Source organism: Triticum dicoccoides, chromosome 2A, assembly GCF_002162155.2.
Source record: "Triticum dicoccoides isolate Atlit2015 ecotype Zavitan chromosome 2A, WEW_v2.0, whole genome shotgun sequence".
Classification (NCBI taxonomy): Eukaryota; Viridiplantae; Streptophyta; class Magnoliopsida; order Poales; family Poaceae; genus Triticum; species Triticum dicoccoides.
In genome coordinates, this window is record NC_041382.1 from 448,175,066 (window position 1) to 448,200,295 (window position 25,230).

General features: G+C 43.6%; 1 protein-coding gene and 1 long non-coding RNA gene across 7 annotated transcripts; one reads left to right on the forward strand and one right to left on the reverse strand.

Moving 5' to 3' along the window:
• Nucleotides 1-4,597: 4,597 nt before the first annotated feature.
• LOC119354843 lies at nucleotides 4,598-8,111 on the forward strand. Of its 6 annotated transcripts, none has more exons than XM_037621595.1 (3): nucleotides 4,598-4,967; nucleotides 6,537-6,740; nucleotides 7,168-8,111. In XM_037621595.1, the coding sequence occupies exons 1-3, from the start codon at nucleotides 4,762-4,764 to the stop codon at nucleotides 7,187-7,189; spliced, it is 432 nt and encodes a 143-aa protein (XP_037477492.1). In that variant the 5' UTR covers nucleotides 4,598-4,761; the 3' UTR covers nucleotides 7,190-8,111. The 6 variants fall into 6 exon arrangements, 3 of the variants coding, with proteins under 3 accessions (XP_037477492.1, XP_037477490.1, XP_037477491.1); XM_037621593.1 differs by having other exon boundaries at nucleotides 4,605-4,967; nucleotides 7,173-8,111; XR_005171293.1 differs by lacking the exons at nucleotides 4,598-4,967; nucleotides 7,168-8,111 and adding exons at nucleotides 4,989-5,937; nucleotides 6,043-6,424 and having other exon boundaries at nucleotides 6,537-7,057.
• A 1,274-nt stretch (nucleotides 8,112-9,385) lies between these two features.
• Nucleotides 9,386-11,285, reverse strand: LOC119354844. The gene is made up of 4 exons (XR_005171294.1): nucleotides 10,780-11,285; nucleotides 10,605-10,685; nucleotides 10,408-10,521; nucleotides 9,386-9,552 (listed from the first exon to the last, which is right to left on the reverse strand). It is a non-coding gene; the product is annotated as an uncharacterized LOC119354844 (long non-coding RNA).
• Between the last annotated feature and the right edge of the window lie 13,945 nt (nucleotides 11,286-25,230).

The window sequence follows — 25,230 nt, forward strand, 5'->3', positions numbered from 1 at the left end:
TTATTCGGGTTAAATGGATTTGCTAAACTCTAACATTAGGTTCTCATAACAACTTTCATTCGGAGAGCCCCTTATTACAGATGATCACCTGCTGCACTAGAAGAATCCGAAGATACTCTCCGATGTCCTCTCGAGACTTTATGTCGTGGCTTTTGTAATTCCCTCCCATTGACAAGCCCCTATGGATAATCACATATACTCGCCATTCATATAATGTTTCCCAATTGATCTTGTTATTACAAGATACCCTGAAATTCTCTCTGTTGTTCCGAAAATCCTTTGAGGTTACTGCCTTGCAGTTCTTACCACATGAATACCCCAATGGATAATTCCTCGCACTTATCAGTATCCGTTCATCCCTAGTTGTTTGTATGCTTCATAAGATACTCTGAAATACTATCCGACCTTCTGAGGATCCTCTTCAAACTATTGCTCTGCAAGTACTTGTATGCTTACATTATGGATGCTCCCATATGACTAGCAATATTCATTAGTATCTTTTGACACCGTCATTTTGATCCTATTGATTCAACATGTGTGCGAATGCACACAATCATCAATTGAACCTTCTAAATTATCTTTCCGGCTCAGATGCCATTTTGAACATGAGCTGGTTATCGACCAATCAAATTGACGTCGATTGTACCCCTAATGTCTATTCAACTTATCCATTCTTAATCAGACTGTTGGCTTCTAATCCCTTGATTTGTAAATGATAATTCCTTTGCATTTGAGCTCTGAATTAGTCAGTTGTTTCTATAATCCGATGCCCTTTCATTCCTTCTTCCTCTGATAGAGTACCGATACTCACATCCGCTCTGTTGTAGACCACAAGACCCCTTGTTGGATTATCACCTGACATTGTCCTTCATATTCAATAACCTTGTGAGCATTTCCATGGGTATATAATGACTTTGGTAATTTGTATCTTCTGCTTTCATAACAATACTCTACTTTCGAGCTTGTATTATTTACTCTGAAGTTTGTGCTATATGTTCCTAAGATGCCCCGATGGGTTGAACCAACGCATTCCCTAATCTGCGTGAACCCTAAAGATTTCACGGGTCATACTTATCTGGTATTGCAACATGTAAAACTTTCAACAACTAATGTCATTTTCGAAATGCGAGAGGTGAATGGAAGGTTATGCGTTGAGGAAGTGGGAGTCGACCTTGAACCTTTGTGTTCATGCCCATGGACATGATGTAGATCCTATGATGGAAGCTTCTTGTAATAATAACTATTTCCTTGATATAATATCCATTGGTATCGGTGAATTGATCCTTTGCAATTGTGGTTCCGACCATATGTTCTTATTTGACCCCATTTCTCGGGCAAGTTTAAGCACTTTTCTTCTATGGATCAAGACACCATTCCTACCTTTACTTTGATCTTTCGTCGAGTATTACACCCTGGTATTTCGAGATTATCACGGAACTGCATAACTTCTTATGAGTTCTCCATCAAGTACTACATTCTCAGCGATTCCAATTTTTTCACGGGCTCTGAGTCATTAAACACTCAAGGACACTGATAACTAAATCGAGTCCGCATCTTGATTAAACAACTATTAGTAGTCTTCTTTACTTATGAGTTTGTTCTCATTCATATCATTTCTAGCATGATCGGCTATATCAGTACCGTGCTAATTTTAATTGGGCTACCTGGTTCTTATTTCCGGAGCACCACTTTCGGCGATGAGCTAAGCTTACGTCGATCTTCCTTGTCTCATCGTTTCACCTCGAACAGCAAGCTTGATTCTGAGTTGGTGTCGTATCCGTGGTTCCAATAATCTTTCTCTGCATTAGTCCTGTTGCTTGATGTAGCCGTTGTTCAATTGCTTCTTCGTGGAGCCTCTCGACAAAATTTGTCATGATCATCATTAGCATTCTGAGCTCTTCCAGGATATCAATTGAATTCAAGATGAGAAATACCATCCTTGCCCTCGATGATTTGTGTTATCATTGACCACTTTATTGCCTTCCGTTTAACACAAACTTGTTCGTGTTTTGTGTTATACCTTGAGATCCTTGCTATCCAGCATTTGTTTTTTACCTTGGAGTATTACCATCATTTATGTCAAGAATGTCGTGAGAATTTCACCACCTCTTAAGAATTCTTGATGCAAGTGATACTTCTTGCCATATCTGTTCATTCCTTGGTCCCCATGTTGTTTCTAACCGGAATACCGACAAATGGTTTGTGATGTGTAAATTCTAAACTTCTAGCAACCCTGTTGCTTTGAAGTTATTGGTCGATAGTTTCATTCTAAGTCTATTGCTTATTGAATCATCATTCGAACATTGATCGTGCTACCTAGTCCAGATTTTCGGGTGCACCTTTCTATCATTGTTCAATTGTGTATGTTTCCCTCGAGACTACATCATTATATTATTTGATCTGACTAATGTTATCTCCTTGTTCACATAGCTATGGAAAATCCATCTTTAGGGAAGTCTCGATGAATTGTCGCTGAGTCCATCAGCCACCTCCTCATCCTCTCCTTGGTTTAATGATGAACTCTTGTTTAGGAACTCACTTCCATAGTTCATTTCCCGAGAATCTACAATGTCATCTCGTCTATTTGTGTTGCACCTCTTCTTCTCAGGCATACTGAGTCTGAGGTATCCTGACACCAATCAGATCTGAATCTCGGTCAGATATGATGGTTGTAACATATTCCCAAGAGTTATAACATTAGTATTTGGCCCGATAAGGTGATGTCATTCCTAGCACACCTGGCCGGAGGACCTATTATTATAGTTTCCTTTTCAGCAAGGTTATCCATTCTTCCATGAGGAAATTATAAGACTTATTCTACAAGTTGTTCCTGATGGCTCCTTCGTGTATCCAAAGTCTGACCTTTGCTTGAAGACCATGTCAATGCTATCTCGAAGCATGTCTGTGGTACTTCGATCTTTGATAAGAACATTTAAAGCAAAATGCTCAAATTTCTTTATCAATTATCCAAACACCGTTGTATGGGTAATGCCCTAAAATTTTTCTCCCCTTACCTAAAAGGTTTTCTACGTTATATCTTGTCATGGATATCATGCTCTGCTTGTCCTTGGAAAGGATATACCCCTGAAATATGTGTTTAAACACATTTTCCTTTCCAATGTTTTGTTTAATCTTATGATCACATTTTCCTATCCATTGTTTTGTTTAACCTTTCTTGTGATCTATATGATCTAAGCAGTAATATTTTGCTGCTTATGTAAACACCTTGGTGTACAACCCTGTCAGTAAGACTGTGTTACTATTGTTGATGACATTCCGGTAGCCACCGATGGACGAGAACTTTGTCTATTGGTCCGCCTCATTCAACGAGCAAGAAAATGGTTCTCTTCGTCCCTCGCCCTTGGTACCGACGTTGTTGCCGACATAACTGATAGACTACCCTCTGACATGCATTGCTATCATGATCGTGCAAGATGGCACCGCTCCTTCTACTTTAACCCACATGGTGGGCCCATAACCCACAGTTCCACAGGAACGAAACCTGACTCTCCTGTACCACCCTATTTCAAAGTTATCCCTTGCATTTGGTTTCATATGTATTTTGTGAGCCACCTTCCTATTGATCTATTTTGGTATCAGACGCAATACTTATTCCCATAGCTCTGAACCCCTTTCACCTTCTGATTAGGCATCGAATGATTGCCTACGCGCTTGAAACTTCTTATTGTACCTTCTTACTTCGTTCTCGATATTTTCTTAAGTTTCAACTCGAGAGTTACTTTCTACCACATTCCCTGAGTTATAAACCGGATAGCAACCTTGTAGAGTTCGTATTCCGAAGCTACCCCGTATCCTTTTCGTAAGTACGATGGAGTTCCCGAAGAAAGGATGCCGACTTCATCATGATGACCTCAAGCTGAAGTATAAAGACATCAACGTTATGGATCGACCTCTTTGAGGAGAGCAATCAAGACCGAGAAGATTCGTTAGAATTTCATAACCAAATCCCTTCCTCCTTACTACACCTCTTAAAATCTCGGGACGAAATTTCTTGTAGTGGAGGAGAATTGTGACGCTCGGATAATTAAGCTACAATAAACCTCTGCTAATGATGCCATCTCACCTTTGTTACTGTTGATAAACTCGCGTTAGTTCAAAACGATTCAAATTCAAATTTTAATTAAAGGCAAACAACAAAAGTTTTCAAACATTAAAACTAAAATGTTCAAGATGTTGCAAATATTCATTAAGTAATTGTCATGTAACAACCAACAACTTTCGAATTATTAAAAGGCCCATAACCTACTTAATATAGTACTAGCAGCAAATTAATTGACCACTTCAATTTCTAAAATTATTAAATAATTTCTATTGCCTTGAAACTTTTTTGTGCACTCCTAGGATATTACCTAGTATTTATGTGCCAAGTTTCAACTCAAACAAAAAGTCGTTTGCTATTTCAAATGAATATAAAACTGAGTCAGATGTTAAAAATAATAAAAGAAAAGGGAGAAAATCTCCTGTGCACTTAAGCCCATTAGGAAACCCAGTCCACTTCTTGTTTACTTCTTCTTCACGTACAGTAAACAGGGGGGATAGCCATGGCACACATCCAGCCACCATGGCCGCCCGGGGGTTGCGTGTCGGCCATCCCGCGACTCCCCCCAGTGGATAAGACCACCCCCGCCATCCTCTCGAAACCCTAGGTGCCTGCTCGTCCCATTCTTTCACTCCCTCACGCCGATCCCCTTCTTCCCATGCTATCTCGAGCGCGTCCATGGCCGCGCCACCACCGTTCCCATGGCCGGAGCCGTCCCTGACCCGCGAGGATATGCTCTAGAGCTCCATCGGCCTCGTCTGCATCGCCTACAACCTCCGGTTCGAGCTGGAGCCCTCCACAACCTCGCCATCTGGTCGTCTTCCCCGCCATGGCCGCCGTCGTTCGTCGTCGGATTTGTCGCCTCCGGTCCACCTTCGGCCTCGCCGACCGCGCCATCGAGCTCGCGGTGAGCTCCTCTGCCGACCCCTCCCCCCCTTTCCCCTTCCGTTTGTCACTGTTTGCCGTCATCCCCGAGCTTGGCCGTCCTCGTCCATGGCCATGCTCAAGTTTCCATGTACGTGCGCGCCCCCAGCGCCACGCGCGCCTTAGCCGTCCGCCGCCACGCTCCTGCTGCTTGCTAGGTACGCTGCTGCTTCGTGGCTTAACCGCTGCTGCTGACGCCCACTGTCGTAGCCGCCCGCCACTGTTGCCTGATGCTGTTGCTCCTTGCTGATGTCACCACTGCTGCATGTGCGCGCCGCTGCCCACTGTGGCCCGTGCTTGCTGGCCGCGACCTGCGCGCCATGCCCATCGCTGTTCCCGGCCGCCCCTGGTGTGCTCCCCTTGTGCCTGCAGTTGGTCGTGTCCATGGCGCCGAGCGCCTGTGCGTACATGTGTGCCCAAGCACCAGTGAGCCGCAGCTGGCGCTATGACTGACGAGGCTGGCCCATTTTAGTGAAGCACTAATAGGAGTTTAGTTAGGGATTGACTGAGAACGGCGATTGTGCGGACGGGCTCGCCTGCTCTCGGAACGTTTGCCAATCAGACAACGACGCGTTCCATACAAGATTGAATGCGATCGTATATATACCCAACGTATACAAACAGTGGAACAGTGATTGGCGGTGACGGAGCCGTGCGAAGTAACACTGGCTTATCGGTACAGCATGCTCCTGTCCCGGTGGTACATTACAGCACGCGTGAAAACCGGGACGGCATGGAAACGACGCTATCCGGACGGATAAGTCAAGGGTTGCAATGTGGGTCCACACTCGTGCCCGACAGTAAATAAAGGGAAAAAAGAAGTCTATCCTTTCGAGCGCCGCACGGGGCGAGAAGCTCAGCGCTATGGCGATGCGGCGCTCGAAGCTCAGCGCTATGGCGATGGCGGAGACGGCAGACGACGGATTTCAGTTCCTATCAGATCCAACCGACAGGTATTTTTGGTTCCCCTCGTTTTTTGTTCTCAGAATTGGCCCCTGCACTTAGAGGGTCATCTTATCAGTAAAGAGTAAAGACTCCAGAGCCTTGTTTTTTCATAGATTCCCATTGCCGGATCTCGCCGTAGACGAGTATTTGCTGCGCGGCGAAACAGATCAATCTCTGCTATGCGCCGTCGCTCAATCCAGCAATAGTGGTGTGGCCATGCGGCAGTCACGGTACAACAAGAATATGACAGTCGTTCCAAAAGGATCGCCCTGTCGAGTTCAGTGCATTCGACAGACAGAGACGATGGACAAGCATCTGACTTGCCCAACAAGTATACATATGCGGCGGAGTGGTTCTACTTGAAGCACATACTAATTCTGATTGTTGTGCATGATCCTAGAGGGTTGGCATATAATGAACTTTCTTGATTATCCCAGAGAAGAGTGGTTTATAGTTATACTCATGATACCTTGACCAGTGTAGCACTCTGACTTGGTATTGAAATTGATACATATTTCTGAACAATGCATTCGAAAATTTGGTTACAATTATATGTCACTAATTCCTACTATTATGTGAAACATGGTTTTCACTTCCCGGACCTCAGCGGCAGTAAATCATTACTGGATGGCGAAGCAATTCAAACTTTGGTGTGCACAGCCACTGAATCCAGCATTGGTGATGTGGGCGATACAGAAGAGACAATACAAGTAGATGTCAACAGCACTTGCAATGGAGTGGCCATGTCCCTGGCAAACTCAGAACATTCAACAAGCAAAGATAACCCGCAAGCACCTGGCTGGACAAAGAGGTATACAAGTGTCAATGCGTGTTTCTATTTCGAACATATGCCAACTTTGACTGGCATGTATGTTCCCTCAAAAAATACAATAGTGTAGTTAAAGTGTTGAACATTTGTATTGTTTGTGGGAGTCAACAATCACTTCCAAAGTGTGATTTTCGGTGGGGGTCTTAGTAAGGGATGAGACAGTGGAAACATTTACATTGGTGTTCACTGGATTTATCCGCATGATGGGCGGCAAACATCCACAGAACTTGCTCACAGGTGGGCAAAAACATGCATTTGTATTTTCAAGTTTTATTATCTTGTGTTTCCACACTTTGCCACTTTTCATCATTTCCCTGTTCGCGGGGTTGAATTTTGCTTTACATTAGGTTTCTCTGTGTATCGGTCTGATGATTGTAAAACTGTGTCTTGTTATGTCTGTGCAAATCAGTGCAGAGCCATGGAGGTTGTAGCAATAGATAAGGTGATGCCAAATACCAGACATCGCTGGTGCAAGTGGCATGGCCTGAAGAAGGCAAAAGAATCTCATGGCTCAAATTGCACAAAGAGAAGCAAGTTTAGAACGGACTTCCACAAGATAATACACCACGTGCTGACAGCTGATGTGTTTGAGACTGGATGGAATTGATTGACAGAAACACATGGTTTGCAAAAACACCCTTACCTTACTCAAATCTACTCCGTGCAGAACCATATTTCAAGAACACAACCGCCACCGTGCATCACATGTAGTTGTTGTGCACGACGCAATGTGTTTAGAAGACAGAATTCAGTCGAACAAGTCGAAAGGTAAAGAAGTGATTGTGTTGCATGAACCACACAATGGATATGGGCTGATGTTGTAGGTAGTGCAGTTGGAAATTTCATTGGGTTAACTGCTACAGAGCGTAAATGGAAGGTCGGTCGACCAACCAGCAGCAGGGACAAGCCTCCATATATGATGATCGCTGTGCAAAGAGCCAAAAATGTAAGTTGGTGCCACATATGGGTGTTGCTGGAGAATTTGGTACAAGCAAGCATCCACGCTTTTGCAGTATATGTCGTCAGCCAGGGCACAAGAGCACCACGTATCCATAGAGCGGTGACCTCCCTCAAATGGCATGCAAAGAAGCAAAATGCTCGAACTGCGGAGTGGGAGGGATCGGAAGAACACCTGCAACAACCCTAAGGTTGTGCTACATGTTGCCGAGAAAGGTGCCCTTGTACGGGCTGTAGCTCTGTGATTGAACTGAATAAGCAGTGCGTAGCACTGACATTTGGCTGTTTTTCCTTGTATGATGAGGCTTAGTAGCCATTGGTGTGAAATGGATTATGCATTGTCGGGTTAGTAATTGTGATGATGTTTCTCTTCGATTAGTCTCAACCTCTGACTTATGTGGCGATGTGTTGTTTAAATCTAACTTTCCTGAATTACTAGCTGAGTAGGTTCTCATGCTATCTATGTCTGCTGCTGAGATCGATATTGCACTATTAATCTTCAGAGTGATTTTGGTCTCTTGTCTTCTATTCATTTTTCTGGTGATTTTTCAAGCATCACATACATGATTGTTTTGTTCAGATAGGCTTATATGCTCGGCAGACAACTCAACCGAGCTGGCACCGACCAAACAGCTGTATACACGCCCGTGGTTTAGGCCATGGGCGGGGCATAGCACTGTACCATGTAGTTGATTTTTGAATGCTTTTGGAACGCCTGCCCAGCAAGCCCTGTAGTACTTAATAGCATGCTTTTGGAGTGCCTACCCAGCTTCATTTGGTGGTGCGATTTGCTGCTGGCCTGGATCAATTTGCGCCAGCAGAGCTGTCCACGGCCCAACCGAATCCAGGTGCTCTGTGTAGGCTTCCTGCGATGCATTCCACCTCGTCCCGGCTACCATCGACTGAGGAAGCGCTCGCCGGCGAACTGACCTTGGCAGGCGACGTATGTCACCACTACCCTGCCGCAATCCGGGTAGGGGACTACAGGGAGGGCGATCAGATTTGCATCTTGGTTGGCGTTCGCCATGAGCTGTAGCTAGGGTTCTTAAATCAAATTTGGGGAATCGAGTGAGCAAGTGTGTGCGGGTCAGCTAAATAAACGACAGGCGCCAACGATGGACCGAGCAAGCGCTGCCTCCCACCATGTGTGACGGCGTCGCGGTCGTAAACGGCAAGGGCGATGACGCGCCGTGAGAAACCAACGGCCGTCCAAGACCAAGTTCTGTATATAAATAGCTCTTTATGACGTACAGATACCCTGCAAGCCTACAATTCAACGTACGGACCACATCCCAAAACGAGTTGAATGGGTAGCGATACCGGGAGCGTGCGCGCTCGTCCGCGCCTATCAATTTCCGGGGATTGACTAGTATAAATGCTCGTTGCAACGAAAACATGCTCCACATGGCTTTACGCACTTCTTATATCCAATTGTGGCAAACCTTGAAAATAAGGTTACACCGAGTGTAATTTTTTGGACCATGAAATTCGTACATGAAGAAGCCACCTAACGTCGTTAGTCAGGACCTACTTTAACTCCGTAGATTCATCCGATGAAAGAGTATTGGTCCATGAAATAGTTTGTCAATCTTTTTTTTCTAAAAAACATCAATATTTAATATATATTTTTCTAAGAACGTGTTTTTTTATTTTTGAGTAGATATTTCAAAAACAATATTTTTTAAGAATCATTTTCAACACTAGTAAATGCGCACGTGCAACGCACGTGTAATTTTAATCCGGCTTAAAGATATACGTGAATTTTCTGTAGAAAAGTAGCACCAAAAGTATCGGAAATACAATTCGGCTCCCGGGAGCACATGCTCCTAGCTCCTACCTGTGGAAAATGAATTTTGAAATGTCAAAAAAATCTCAACAAAATTTGTATGTGTTCTTTGCAAAATCCAAATCTGCCTGAAAATATAGGCAGAAAGGTAAAGCATTTTGGCCTGTGCAAAAAAAAAACAAATTAAACATCAATTGTTATACCAAAATGTCACACCCAAATTTTTTTTTCACCGACGAAACGATGTTGCTCCGTTTTGCATGAAAATTGTCAAGCATGTTTGCGACACTAACACGAACATTTATGAAAAATTCCAGATTTTTTTAAATTACTATTTTTTGATTTTTTAGGGAAACTATTTTTTGATTTTATTATTCATGTGGGTGCATGTGCACCCGAGAGCCAAAACGCCTCCTCCCAAAAGTATTTGTGTGTCTAACACCACCAGCTGGTTCCTACAAATGAGTTAAAATTGTACTAAATCCGACGTAATTAATGATACAGGCAAGTTACCAAGGGAGGGGGCAAATACCTTGTCCTCAAGCCGGTAAAAGAAAATTCCAAAAATCAAAGCGCAATCTATTCAAATCAGCTCAACTGATCAACTACCTAGCTACTACCAAAAGTTCCATATCACTGTGTGTAATGTAGTCGTTTCATAGCGCATCATCCAGGAGATGCCACTAATTCCACAGCCACCGTCCCCTTCCACGGCGAACTAATTAGGCTAGTGCTACATAGGATACGATTCAGATCAAATCTAAACATGCTATAATAAAACCTGAGCACATCTCCAGATCACATCCAGTCAATCAAATAAATATACTACCCAAGTAAGTTTATAGAGCAGTTGTGCATAAAGCAAAGTATTCGACGGAAAGAGATGAAGGGTGAAAAAGGACGGACCTCGATGTAACCGTTCTGGTTGGGGTCGAGCTCCTCCATGATCAACACCGTGTACTCCTCGACGCACTCGAGGATCTTGGTGAGTTGTTTGTAGAGGCCGTGCCGAGTAAGGACCTGACAACGCAAGAGAAAGTCATAAGCATTGATATGACCGGTTGTGAACAAACAACACACTACGTAGCTTCAACTGTCATTACTCGTGACAACATTCTTCGAGCTCATTTGTCAACTCTTTGAGCTCCTCTTCGGTGATCCAACCGTCTGCATTCTTCCCAACCCTGCAACAAGTTTAGTACAATTGTCAAATTTCATCCAGATTCCAGATTACAAACAAAAAATGAACTTTGAGATCAGATTTGATTGGAGATGTACATATCAAAGAAAGTCTGGAGGGTTGGCAATCCAGATCGAGTGGATCAGGCCGGTTAGGCGGCTTGCAACGTCGGAGTGAGGGCAGCGGGCGACGCGGTGAAGGGCGATGGCGCCGCAGCTCGCAGCGTCGGAGTGAGGGCAGCGGCCGACGCGGTGAAGGGCGGCGGCATCGTTGGATGGTGGGGAGGCAGCGTTGGAGGAGGCGGCCTCCCCGACGGTCGGCCGGGCGATGTAGTAGGGGCGGTGTCCCCGACGGCCGGCCAGAAGGTGTAGTGGGAGGCGGCGTCCCGCCGGCCGGCCAGGCGATGCAGGAGGCGCCATCCCCGACGGCCGGCGTCCGAGGCGAGGTAATGGGTGGGCGTCCTCGATGGCCGGCCAGTAGGTCTATTAGGAGGCGGCGTCCCGCCGGGCGGCCAGGCTGTGCAGGAGGAGGCGATGGGTGGGGGCGTTCTTGAAGGTGTGATGGGGGCGACAGCGGGAAGGTGCAACGGGCGGAGGCGGTTGGGGCGGAGAGAGGCAGCGTCGTGCGTGCGGCAGTTCCCCTTTTCTTTCGTAGGAAAGGAAGGGGATCAGGAGAAAGACGTTTAACGCTAAACATGTTTAGTACTCACCATTAGAACAATAATGACTGTTGGATTAACACAAATAGATGGTCTGGATTTATTGGATCTGCATCTCTGGGCCTTTTTATATTGGTATAGATTATTTAGAAATTAAATCATTTTTTTGGAGATAAACATTTTTTGAAAATTTATATTTCATTTGTAAATTTATTTTTTTGCATTGTTCGGGCTTGGCCCAGGCAGGAATTGACCGATACACACAAAGACAACACGAACTCTCTGTTAGGAAAAAAATGTTTCTATAAGAAATGAACGTATCCCCTTCCCGTTCACCATTCTCCGCCCGTACTGATGGCCAGTGCCGCCACCTCCCGTCTCCTCGTCGTTGTCGGAGGACGAGGTCATTAAGAAGAGCACTTCCGACGGCCACACCGTGGTGTCGTCCGCCCGCGCCGCCGTATCAATGGGACCTTGCGCGGCTCCCTCTTCCTTCCTGTTCCCTCCCATCCCTCCCCCCGCAGGAACCCTGGTGGTTGGTGGGTGAGCAGCCGCGGGTCGAGCAGCCGCTGGTCGAGCAGGCGCCGGCTGGTGCCCTTGACTTCGCGTTCAACCTATGAACCTCTCCTCCCTCTAGCCGTGGTTAGTTGTTGCTGTAGTGGTAGTTAGCAGATTCAGATATGCTTTGGTAGTTAGTATTTTTTTTACATATTTTGACTAGTTAGTAAACAATGTGTATGGCACACATGGTAGCACGTATTCAGTTCATCTGCTTGTCTTCTTGTTTTGTTTATCTATATAGCTTATAAATTGATATGTATTTTTCAAAATGGGTCAGATATATTTCAGGTTTCTTCATTGAGTTAGAGAAAGAGATATTCAGAAAATTCAATGCAGCAGCAGCAACTCCAAGGCGAGAAATATGTTCCTATTTTGGCTGCTAAGTTTCAGTTTCCCCTTGGCTATAGATTTTTCTGTAAATTGCATATGTAGCTTGTATACACATAATGGAGATCACCAAAGTGTTCAAAGTTTTAAATAACCCTGAATGAGTTATTGGACACATCATAAAAATATATTCATGAATGACTTTGTGGTTGAGGACATGAAGACATGCTCCTTAAAGACGACCAAGTAGTTATGAATTCTAACTCCGAAGTTGACAGTTGAATTGTTCTTAGAATCCAAGTAATGAATTTATGGTTAGAAAATTAGCAATGTAATATGAAATTTGAATGCGTAACTACATTACCTATTTGGTGAGGACTTCTGCGTAGACAATATTCTTTGTGTATGTCTCATCTGTACGAATCTTCTTATTCTTTTTCCTTTTGTCCTCCTTTGTGTTTGTGTCTCCTGTACTGATCTTCTTATTCTTCCCTTTGTCCTCATCATGTGCTCCCGTTAATACCTTTATGTTTGATGTCGCGGTCGCTCTAGAAAGGGCAACATATAGTTGACCATGTGAGAAAACCGGTTCAGGCAGGTAGACGCCGACATTTGGTATTGTCTGACCTTGTGATTTGTTTATTGTCATTGCAAAACCGAGTCTCACTGGAAACTATTTCCTCTTGAAATTGAACGGGAACATGTCATCGTCAGATGGGCATAATGGTATCCGAGGCAAGAAAACTCGCATTCCAGAGTGTTGCCCTACTACTATCTCTGCATCAATTGTATTGTTTTGGAATCCACGTACGGCCAACCTTGTGCCCTTGCAGAGTCTATTAGCGGGGTCGATGTTCCTGAGTAGTATGATTGGACAATTTATTTTGAGCTTTAACATATGTGGAGGTAGTCCATTTGAGGTGAGGGTGTTTAGGAACTCTGGTGGATAGTAGTTATGTGGGTCGTCTTCTACAGAATCAAAGCTGTGGTGCACCATCTCCTCTCCTTTGAAGCGATCAATCATTTTTAAGTTGATTCTGTCTACTGAGTCATTCCTTGTGGACAAAATTGCTCTTGACGTGATGTATTTTGGATCTTTTAGGGAAGCGTTCCATGTTTCGTAGATACTGTCAATGAGTCTATTCAGGCCATTATTATCCGTCTTATTTGGCACGCATATCCTTGTAGGTAGGAATATTTCACCATCATCATTTGTCTCCTCGGTTCTGTTACCAATGCGCAGTAGGTATTCTGCGAACCACTTGTCGTTCTGAGCCCTCATGTTGTGCACAAGCTTCAATTGACGCATGGAATTCCAGAGCTCGGACCTGCGTAGTGATGCGTCTACTATTTGGGCTCTTGTTCCCTCCCGGACAACAGGGAGCACTTGCCTAAAATTCCTCCAAATACGACTTTTTTTCCACCAAATGGAAGATCTGGTCTGTCCATTATGTCCCGCATGCTTTTGTCTAGCGCCTCCACTGTCTGCCTCTTAGTCATAGATGCTTCGTCCCAGATTATTAGTGATGCTGCTTGGAGTAGCTTGGCTGTCCCACTTTGTTTAGTGAATCCACAAATAGCTCCATCGTCTATTTTTAGTGGAATCTTGAACCTCGAGTGTGCCGTCCTCCCTCCGGGCATTATGGAAGCAGCAACACCAGAAGTGACTGTCGCCACAACAATTTTTCCTTGTCCGCGTATTGTGGCCAAGAGCGCCTTGTAAAGAAAAGTTTTACTATGCCTCCTGGTCCATCGACAAAGAATATGCCTCCTCTTTGGCGGTCAATTGTGTGTAGAATTTCATCGTAGGCCTTCCTCTGCTCGTTGTTTAGGTTTTTATGTAAAGATGCGTCCTCGGGGTCCACCTCAATCGAGGTCTCCTCGATGATTTCCCTAGGTATGTCGTCTGTCGTCTCATGTTGTTTGTCAATCTCCGGAAGAGGAAATGATTTTATGTCTTTTCCCATTGAGTGCAACATGTCCCTGTTATTTCTCAGCACCATCTGTTCAACCATGTGCTTGCATTTGCAGTTTCTACTGTAGTCTTCTGACATTGACTCTAGGTGTTTGTTCCAGAGGCTACGGACGTTGCTTGGCTCGCAAAACACCAGGATTGTTGCGAATAGCCTTTGTAACGACGATGGCATTCGAAACAACTCCGCTTCTGTCATGCAGTCATCCAATGTGTTGTCTGCCTCAATGAGCCCCCGTTTTTCTGCAGCTTCACGGAAGGTTGGCATTAGCTGTCCATCGACTGTTCGTAGGTCTTCATAGCTGGTGGCGCCTGTCACGTGGTTTAGGAGAACTCGAAGATAATATCGTTCTCCTTCAGCTGGATGTGCTGAGACGATCGAACAAAGCGGCTCGTTCCCTCTCTTGCCAGAACTTCCCTTGTGTTTGCCAAGTAAAATATTCTGGAAAGTCTCTGTATAGTATACCTCGTGCTTTCTCATGTAAGTTGTTTGCTTGAAAGTATGCTGTCAACATTGATATTTCTGTTCCTTCACGGTTGATAACATTCTTTATTTTTTCTTTGCCATGGTATGAAACCATGTGCATATTTGGGAGATGTAGCTGCAGTTGGAAGACCGGTGGGTGCATTTTGCTTAGTTTGAAGCCATATATTCTCCATAGTGCTTCTGGTGGTGTCACCCAACGTGCGTCTCTGTATTGTTGAATCTCGTCGATTTTGGCTTCGTCTACGTTGTCAGTTACAGATACAGATGCTCGGTCATGACCCTTGTAGATGTACTTGAATAGGTACTTAACAGCTTTAATGCTTGAGCATATCTCAACATTTATGTGGCAGTTGAACATCCTTAACAGATAGGGGTTGTAAGGAACCACCCACCTATTATCTAGTTTGCAATTCATGACCGTTTCAGTCCAACCGTCATTGCGTCTCCTATATATTGGGTAGGAGTCCTTGCCTTGAATTGTAGTTACATTAAATGGCTTTGGATAATTGTTCTTGCATGACGGAAGATTCTTTATGCATGGACATAATTTATTCAATGCACCACAAGGATCATGCATCATATGTTTGATTACCATTTTGTACAACTCTGAGTATTTGTGCTTGTTAGGGAGCTCAGCGGAGATGATTCTGTCATACTGTTCTGGACATGTGTACTTATATTTTCCGGTCATGATCAGTAAAAAGTGAGCATGGGGTAGTCCCCTCTTTTGGAACTCTATGACATATGTATATGCCTGGACCTTTCCAAGAATGTTCTTCTTAAATAGTTGCTTCTTCATTTCTTCTAGCTTCGCCCTAAAAACACGAACTGCAATATCTGGGCGATCTTGTGGTGTTTGTCCAAACTGTAGTTCACGTGTTATGTTTTCCCAATTGGGGTTGCAGGTCATTGTGAGAAATATGTCTGGCTTTCCATATTTTCTAACTAAAGCGATGGCATCTAGATATCGGCGAAGTCTATCTCGTGGCCCTCCAATAAATGATGATGCAAGTACTCTTCGTTTTCTGACTGCATTTCCCTTTTTTTCTCCAGCTTGAATGCTGTCCAGAAGGCCTTGGTATAGATCTGCTCTTATTTCCTTTTGATGATGCCACATGTAATCCAGTCTGGAGCTTTCAATCCTGATATATGTATCTACAGCAAATTGCTGGAAAAGCCGTCCGCCGTGCAATATTGGGTTGAATATGTTTGGTCGTGTATGGAATTTATAGCAGTAGTATTCTCTCATAGTTACCCACAAGCCATTGACTGAATCTGTGAAAATATTAGAACATGAAAAATTTGCTGCATATGTAGGAGTGTACCATATATGAAAATAATTTTGAATAGAATAATATACGAAATTTTACCTGGTTCATCTTCATTATTGATATTATCAGCACTGACATCAGCACTGACATCTTCCTCTCGTGTGTCCCTCTTTGGGATTTCCCTATGCCAACCCAGTTCAGCTCTTGGAAACAACAGAGGATACGACAATGGATCATAGCACCCGTAATATGATCGAATGTGCTCTATTTCGTTGTTGTTCCCATGTAGTATTATTCTTGTCATAAGTATCTCTTCTTTCATTTCCTTCAATCCACACTGCAGCTACCTCCGAATTGATTGGTGCATTGTAAGTTCTTTGGTCCAATCTTTGGTCAAGGTTCAATATGAGTCTGTAGTCCTCAAGGTTTTGGGCTTGTCCCAAACTCCTGAACTGTTGAGAGTATGGATTATCGCGTAGAATGTCGGTTATTATTCGAATCACCTGCTTGTCTTGCTCGTACATTTCCTCGAGGCAACGGCGGTAACGATGCTCCAAGCTTGGATCATCATCGTAGAAGTATAACTCCAGATGCTTTGGATCTGAGCGACTGTTACCAAATGAGTGTATATTATGATAGATCTGACCATGTGCTCGAAACGTATAAATACCAGCTTTTCGCATGTCAGTTGTTTCTTTGTCAAGGTTGCAGTATAGAGTAGTGAATGAGAAGTGTCCGTTGAAAAATCTTATATTGTTCCGAAAATGGCTTGCATCTGATTCGTTGCTTGTCCAAAGTCTCCTGAGTTCCGGTGGTGTATCTGGATTGGCTAGTCTTATCCATCCTTTTCTGCAGCATAACCCCTTAGTTTCATACTTGAATTTTGTTGCATAGCAGAAGCTGCAATTTGGTACCATTTTGAGCATGTGTGTGTTCTTTGGTATGTTGCTATAGACGAAATCATACGGGTTAGGGTTATGAACTTCATCATCTTCTGTGATTTTGATTTCCATTTCTCTTTCCCACTCGGCATTGATTTGTAACATGAAAATTTAGTAAAGGGTTAAAATAATGATGCAAATATATTTTAATTGTATTGAGCATACCTTGGCCAGAGAACATGTATTCATACTCGTTCGTGTCTTCTTCAAATAGGCTAAGATGTTCACTGGAAACACAAAAGCTGGTGATGCCAAATACCCGTACATGTGTTTTTTTTTTTGCATTCCTCTGGATAAACTTGCATATCTTATATTGTGTTGTTCTTGTATTTGATTCAAAAAGATATAATAATTTCAAATCTATCTGTCCTAAAGAGTGCAAACTGTCCGTATACAGGCAAGGTAATGATGATGGAAGCTATGGTTGTGGGCACACAGGAAAGTTCATGTCTTTTTCAAAACGACAAAACCGTATTTAGCTTGGCATGAGATCGGACGTACTTCAGGTAGAGTCGTGCTGTACGGCGAGATTGTAAGACTACCTAGAAAGGTGATTTCTAGTGCAGAGCCGACATACAAAGCTAGCCAAGCCAGCGGAAGCCCTGTGTTTGTATTTGTAGGAGCACTACGTGTGTAGCTAATTAGATTCGGACTAAAGCCAGAGGAGTCCCTGTGTTTGTATTTGTAGGAGCACTACGTGTGTAGCTAATTAGATTCGGACTAAAGCCAGAGGAGTCCGTGTGTTTGTGTCCGACTCGGCGTGTGTAGCTAATTGGAATTCGGACTCTTGCTAAGTAAAGCCAGGGGAAGCCGTGTGTTTGTGCCGGACTCTTGTACGTAGCTAATTAGGATTCTGATTGCTAGTATTCTTGTAACAAACGTGTGCACTTTTGTTAAGTACGTTTCTTATTCCTATTTTTGTAACAAATGTGTGCACTTTTGTGGTTTTGATACTGAGATTGATAAGCCTGAGAATAGATATAGATGTGTAATATTTATTTTGGTTTATCTTTAAGAAATGAAAGTTTGAGCACGCACCGCCTTTACTAAATAGGAATCTTTTATGAAATTGTCTGATGGTCTGTGTTTGATAGATGTTCGACAAGTGTGAGTATGTGTTGAGAGGAAGTTCTATACAATCATGGTTTGTTTTTTTAAATAAAAAATTACGAGCATGAACAGTTTAGCATGTACCAGTAGTTATTCCTGATCGAAGCTTAAACACCAGTAAAGTTCTGGCCACTACTTACAGTTGTTCTGATCTAAATATGCAGTGTCTTTTTTTACTTGCTACGGCTGGGGCTTGCCCAATTTGTGTTCAATTTTCTAAATCTAGAGTTATGCACGGTACACGCACGAATTAAAGCACCACTTTGCCGGTGCGAGAGAGTCCATATTTGTAACAAAATTTTACATTAAAATTAACTCTGTCCAGCCTTTCCATCGAATGTTGAGTTCTGCAAGCAGTAAAGGTAGAGGTGTCGCTGGGGTGCTGGAGGCGAACTTTATCAAGCCCACTATGACAAGCAAGACTTTGAGAAGTCGCAGCTGTATCAGAAGCTGATCATTCGCTTGAAAGACATGACAACTAAGTACTGGTAACTCTTGTTTTCACTTCTGTTTCTTCCAAATCCACAACCACCAAAGTCTGCTTCTGTTCTGTAATTAGTATTTCCACTTGCTTTCAGGGATTTACATAGTCAACTGATTTCGTGGTTATCTCTAGTTGTAGCCAACACACAACAACAATGGGCACATCAGATTTAGGGAGACCAGATCTGGTGGCAGGTTCAACATCCAAGAATAAGAGTTTTCATCAAATCTGGGCATAGCAACAATACCATGTATCGAAGAAAGTTGTATGCCACAGTATCTCTCTGAAAGGTAATTGCCAACGTTAAACTGTTTTTTGGTTATGCCATGTAAGCATCAGAAGCAATATATTCTTTTAACTAAGATCTTTTATAGAAAGCAAAGCATTACTATTGTTTAAACCTATGTAGTTCCCTAAGCTGAACAAAGTAAACTTTATGATTGAGCTGGTACTATTGGCTAAACCTATGTGGTTCCCTAAGCTGAACAAACTAAACTTTAGGACCAAGCTGGTGCGTTACAACATCTAGGATTGTCGAGACAATTTAGGAGCAGCAGTTGGACATATAGTTGATAGCTTCTTCATCCTGATACAATTGATGAAGTCCAGGACACCGGTAGGCATGCCATCTTGAGATTCATTGTGCTCGAATGTTAGAAGATGTCCAAAATTTGTTTCCTGAGTTCGTATCCATCCTATACATTCAAAAAAATTGTAGGCAACTAAAATTACTTTCACATGTTTAAAATAATAACAATGATTGCTTAGTTTCACATGCGTAAAACAAAAGCGATTATTTAAATGCTTACGATATTCACCTTTAGAAATGGTAAATGCAGTTTTCCATCTTCCCATGTGGACATGTAGAGGGTAATAAGATAACCAGATAGTTCCCTGATATAATACATACATATATCGTTAGTAGATGTTGAGAACATATATTATACATATTCAGTAAACCAAATACTTAGTGTATAGTTTTTATATCTTAAAAAATGTTACCTGTTGTAAACGGGAATATCATCTACGATTTTATGCCACCATAGGAGAATATTCTCATTCCATCTAGACCCAGGGCATGCCTTTGACATTGCTTTCGATAAATATTCTGCAATCCATATAAGTCTGTGCAAATATTTTGCATGTGGATTATATTGGTAGATAGGATCGATAGGGGTAGGATCCAAAATATGGACAATATGTGTATCTTTGTCCAATATGAAGAGAATGAAATCACCATTGGAATGTACTAGAATATGAATCTGTAATATGCTAAATATTAGATGTAAAACAATGCCGTGTTGAAAGTAACTGAGAAATGCTCTTACCGATTTGCATGCTGAAATATTATAGTTGAAACCAGGCCAACTACCAACAGAATATGCTAGTTGTTCCACATCTAACTCTTTTCGGAAGTTTGGATGTTGTCCAAAATCAGTTATCATCTAGTAGTATATATAACAATCGGTTAAAAAGGTTATCATAGAAATAGATTATATACAAAAATATATAATGAACATACCCAAAATTGCATGTCTAAATAATGTTTTGATATCAATCCCTTTTTCTTTTTGGCCGTTTGAATGTCGTCAAACATAAATTTGCGCACGACCATATTGAAACAATCAAGATCCAAGGGAGAATCGTCATTTAGAATTGTTTGTAGTTGTTTGAGAGTCAACCTAATTGTATATGGGTTGGAGCTCTGTACCCATACTTTCCTGGTAATCATTATGTCAAGAAAATAATAAGATAATAATAGGATAATATGTGTTGGCAATTGCACTACTAACTTAAAATTACTTACTCTAAAATCTCAGTGGAATCGATTGATTGGATGTAGCTGCAAATTCCACCCATCAACTCCTGTGGGCTTATGTTAGAAAGAACAGATAATAATGATTCATATTTATTTTCAACAGTTGACGGGATCAATTTTTTGATTTTTTATTATTATCTAGACTTTCCAACATTTCCACATCATTACGATCTCCTTAGTGTCGTCATCACTTTGTTCGGCTGTTGTAGTCATTCCAGCAGTATTTGTTTTCCAACATAATAGTATGCTGGCTAACTTATACCTAAAAGAAGTAATAATATCCTGAGCAGCAACAACAATTATTAGTATATATAAAAAAATTAGAATATCAATAAATTTTTTGTATGAAACAAAATAGATATATACCTGTGTAATTGGATAGGATAGTGCATATCCAGTCCAATATTCCATGAATTTAAGCATAAATAGACCACAAGATGAACTGTATAATTAAAACCAAATTGATTATTCTGAATGGATGACAATATTGCTTATATTGTTAGAGAACATATTTGTCACTCCATACCTATCTTTTTGAATTGGCTTCTGTAGTTGTTCTACTATATTCCATTTACTAACATCAAAGTCTTTCCAATTAGGACTAATAAAAATTTGACTTTTCAGAATGTCCAAATGATATTGTAGCCCTTGTAGCTGAAAAATAATTAGTCATAAAAAATAATGCACATAAGCAAGAGATCAATTTATGACATTTGACATAAATAATTTGAAATGATGTAGTAACTAACCGTAGCAGTGAGATCATCTCGGTTAAACTCACAACACAGTGAGTCCAGTACTTGAATCTCACACTTTTTTGCATTCACAACAGCCAAATACCAATGTGTATTGTTCATATTTATTGGAAGTTTAATCTATAATCAAGATAGTTAGTATAAAATAACTAATAAAAATGTATGAAACGCAGAACATGAAAATTATGGATATGAATTTTACCATGTCATGATTCACATAGGTTTTGACAATCTCTGTCATAAAGGTACCATCTTCATGTATTCCAAGCTTGCCATCCCGTTTTAACAGTGCGGTAACAAAGGGATTCTCAAAATATACTTTACTATCATTCTGGACCTGTACTTGGTCCTTTATACAACATATATATGCGCTGATTACCTATAATTTTTTTGAAAACATTACTAATGGATATCAATAATCAGGGACTTTTTCCTTGTATGTAAGGATACTTACATCATCATTTAGCCACTCTTTTTCATTTAGCAGGCACATCATTTGATGTTGTTTCACAGATATTTCATCTATCTTCACCAGCAATTGTTTTTCAAAAGATGTTTCTATTGCTATATGAGCACATACATCACGGTCGGTCAATGTATAATCTGCAGAAAGATTAATCTGTGTGTAAATATGGATTAACGGTGCAGGACAGGATAATACATAACATCATTGTTCCATATTACAGGACAGGATAATACAATTATTCTCATGGGAATATAATATCCTTCGAACATTGTTCCGCTACAAGGCGGGACCCCTCCAGGACGCCATCAAAATAGAGCTCGAGTCGACGATGCTCCTTGCCCTCCGGCGGCCCCTCGGCCATTAGCTTCTTGGCATCCAGCTTTGCCCAATGCGTCTTGACGCGAGCAAAGGCCATACGCGCATCTTCAATGCAAACCGATTGCTTCACGGTTTCGAGCCACGGACAGGCATTTACAAGCCGCTTAACAAGTCCAAAATAGCTGCCAGGTACAGGCTCGGCAGGCCATAGCCGGACTATCAGGTCCTTCATGGCTAGCTTTGCCGACTTGTGCAGCTCGACCAACTGTTTTAGCTGGTCGATGAAGGGCAACGGATGTTCGGGTCCAAGATACTGGGACCAGAATAGCTTCTCCGTATACATCCCTTCTTAGGCTCGATAATGCTCGGCAGCATCCGATATACTACGCGGCAGATCCGTAAACGCCCCTGGAAAACCCGAACTCGGATAAGTACAAGGAACGTTTCTTCTACATACTTGCTTTACATGATGAAAGAATTACCCGTCGCAATCTCCTTGACCGCCTGAATTTCCCGGAGGGCGTTCTGGGCTTCGACTCATGCATCATGTGCGCTTCGGCGGGCCTTTGTCAGTTCAGACTCCTGCGCCTTATAATCGCGCTCCAAGGACTCAAATCTCTTGATCGCGCCCTGGAGCTGTTGCTGCGCCTCTCCGACCTGGGCCTCATGCTTCTCACGCGCGACACGTTCCTTGGCCGCTTTGTCCTCGGCCTTGGCCAACGCCTTATTGAGGGCTGCCACCTCAGTCGTGGCCCCTAATAAAGTTCATGACAACTCAGTCGGGACAGACTATTCGTTTTCTCTATCAAAAGGTACCAGCAGATAAGCACATACCTTGGCTATCCTCTAGCTGCTTCTTTATGAGGTCGAGCTCTTCCTCGGCCCGCTCCAGTTCCCGCTTCAGTCCGGAGACCTCTGCAGCATGAGCGGTGGCAGCCTGCAGCGACACCTGCTTATTCACAAAAACAACTTATGTTAGACTCCTGCAATATTTCTTTTCGATCCTCTGTTCGGCTTTTTCTTTCTGAACACCAAACAGAGCATCAGGGGCTACTGCCTATATTGTGATATTCTTCCTACAAACGCATTACTTACCCCAAAGCCTGACAGAAGGCTAGTGCAGGCTTCGTCAGTCCGCTTTTCACGAATTGGACCTTCTCTATTACCGCGCCCATAAGGGCGCGGTGCGCATCCACAGTAGAGGCGCCTCGTAGCGCCTCCAGTAGGTTATCCGGCGCCTCTAGTTGGATATAGGCCATTGGCGGAACAGGCACATTCCCTCCTTTCGGGGCATCCCATTCGCTGGACTCTAGAGCCGCATAAGTCTCCAGAATGGTATCCGGCTCAGGTCCAAAGGGAACCCGGCCCTCGTCGCCAGTCCCTGCAGGGGCATTTTCCCCCATGTGTCCGGCAATTGAGGAATCGTCCAGGGGCACCACCCCGATGATCTCCGGAAGCCCCCACGATCGGGGAAGGTCTTTTGCGACACCACCTCGTCGTCACCCTTGGGAGAGACGGAATGAGCACGTGGCGGAGACATGCTAGCCATCTCCTTTGAGTCTAGCGATCCCTCTAACGAGGATCGCAGGGAGCCATCGCGTGTTGGACTGCAATAACCAGGTTTAAGGTATATCAATATCACAAACCTGGAAAGCTAGATGTTTTCGGATCCTGGTACTTACGAGGCGACCTGAGGCTTGGTCCGGCGAGGTCTCTTCGGACTGCTGTCAACATCTCACACGGAGTTATCCGCGTGGGATCCTCTAACCCTCTTAGGTGCTTTTGTCTCCGGATTTGTGGAGGCCACTCTCTTCTTCCTCCCCACTTCAGGTGGGGAGTCGCTTTCTTCTTCCTCTTCATCGTTGTCATCAGCGGATGAAGAGGAAGTATCGTCTTCGGACATCATGTCCGGAGCGCCTTTTCGGCGAGGGCCCTTCTTGGCCCCTTTGGCCGCTTTCTTGGCCGTCTTCTCTGGTACCTCATAAGGTGCTGGAAAAAGCATTTCGTCAACAATGGGAATTCTTGGTCTTCGGGCAGCGGAGCCGGACTGTTAATCCCCTCCGCTATCTTGACCCAGGCCTGAAAACACGGGTTGGAAGGCTTAGAATTTTTCTCAAAATATGCTAGTAAAGGGTACGCCTCGAAAACATTAAAAGAGCTTATCGGGTTAGCCTGGCGTTTTAAGCTAAGCCCGCGATCTTTGGTCGTGGGCGGTGGCGTCTCCCTGGCCTTGAAGAGCACTTTCCAAATTTCTTCGTGCGTCGTGCCGAAGAGCTCTTGTAGTGTCTGATGATTGGCCGGGTCGTACTCCCACAGATAGCAAGTCCGACGTTGGCACGGAAGGACCCGACGAATGAACATGACTTGGACCATGTTGACGAGCTTGATCTTCCTATCCATCATATTCTGGACACACGTCTGGAGCCCAGTCAGCTCGTCCGAGGGACCCCAGGTTAGGCCTCTCTCTTGCCAGGAGGTGAGCCGCATCGGGAATCCAGATATGAATTCGGAGGCCGCCACCCAGTTGGCGTCATGCGGCTCGGTGATATAAAACCACCCCGATTGCCACCCTTTCACCATGTCCGCAAACGAGCCTTCGAGACAGGTAATGCTGGGCATCTTGCCCACCATGGCGCCTTCGCACTCTGCTTGTTGGCCGCCCACCACCTTCGTCTTCACGTTGAAGGTCTTCAACCATAGGCCAAAATGAGGCGGGATGCGGAGCAAGGCCTCACACACGAGAATGAATGTCGTGATGTTGAGGATAAAGTTGGGGGCTAGGTCATGGAAGTCTAGCCCGTAGTAAAACATCAGTCCACGGACGGAGGGGTGGAGAGGGAAACCCAGCCCGCGGACAAAATGTGTGAGAAAAACAACCCTCTCGTGGGGCTCTGGAGTAGGGACGACGGTGAGTGATCTCCTTGGCCAAATATCTGGCCTCTCGAAGTGCCTTAATATCCTTCTTCTTGACGGAGGAGGCCGTCCACTTACCCCTAGCTCCGGATCCGGACATTATTGGAGTGCTTTCTCGATTGAGGGAAAAGCTAGAAGCTTGGGCGCTAGAGCTTGATACGTCTCCAACGTATCTACTTTTCCAAACACTTTTGCCCTTGTTTTGGACTCTAACTTGTATGATTTGAATGGAACTAACCCGGACTGACGCTGTTTTCAGCAAAATTGCCATGATGTTGTTTTATGTGCAGAAAACAAAAGTTCTCGGAATGACCTGAAACTCCACGGAATATCTTACAATAAATAATAAAAAATCCTCGCCAAAGATGAAGACCAGGGGGCCCACACCCTTCTCACGAGGGTGGGGGGCGCCGCCCCCCTAGGGCGCGCCCCCTACCTCGTGGGCCCCCTGGAGACCTTCCGACTCC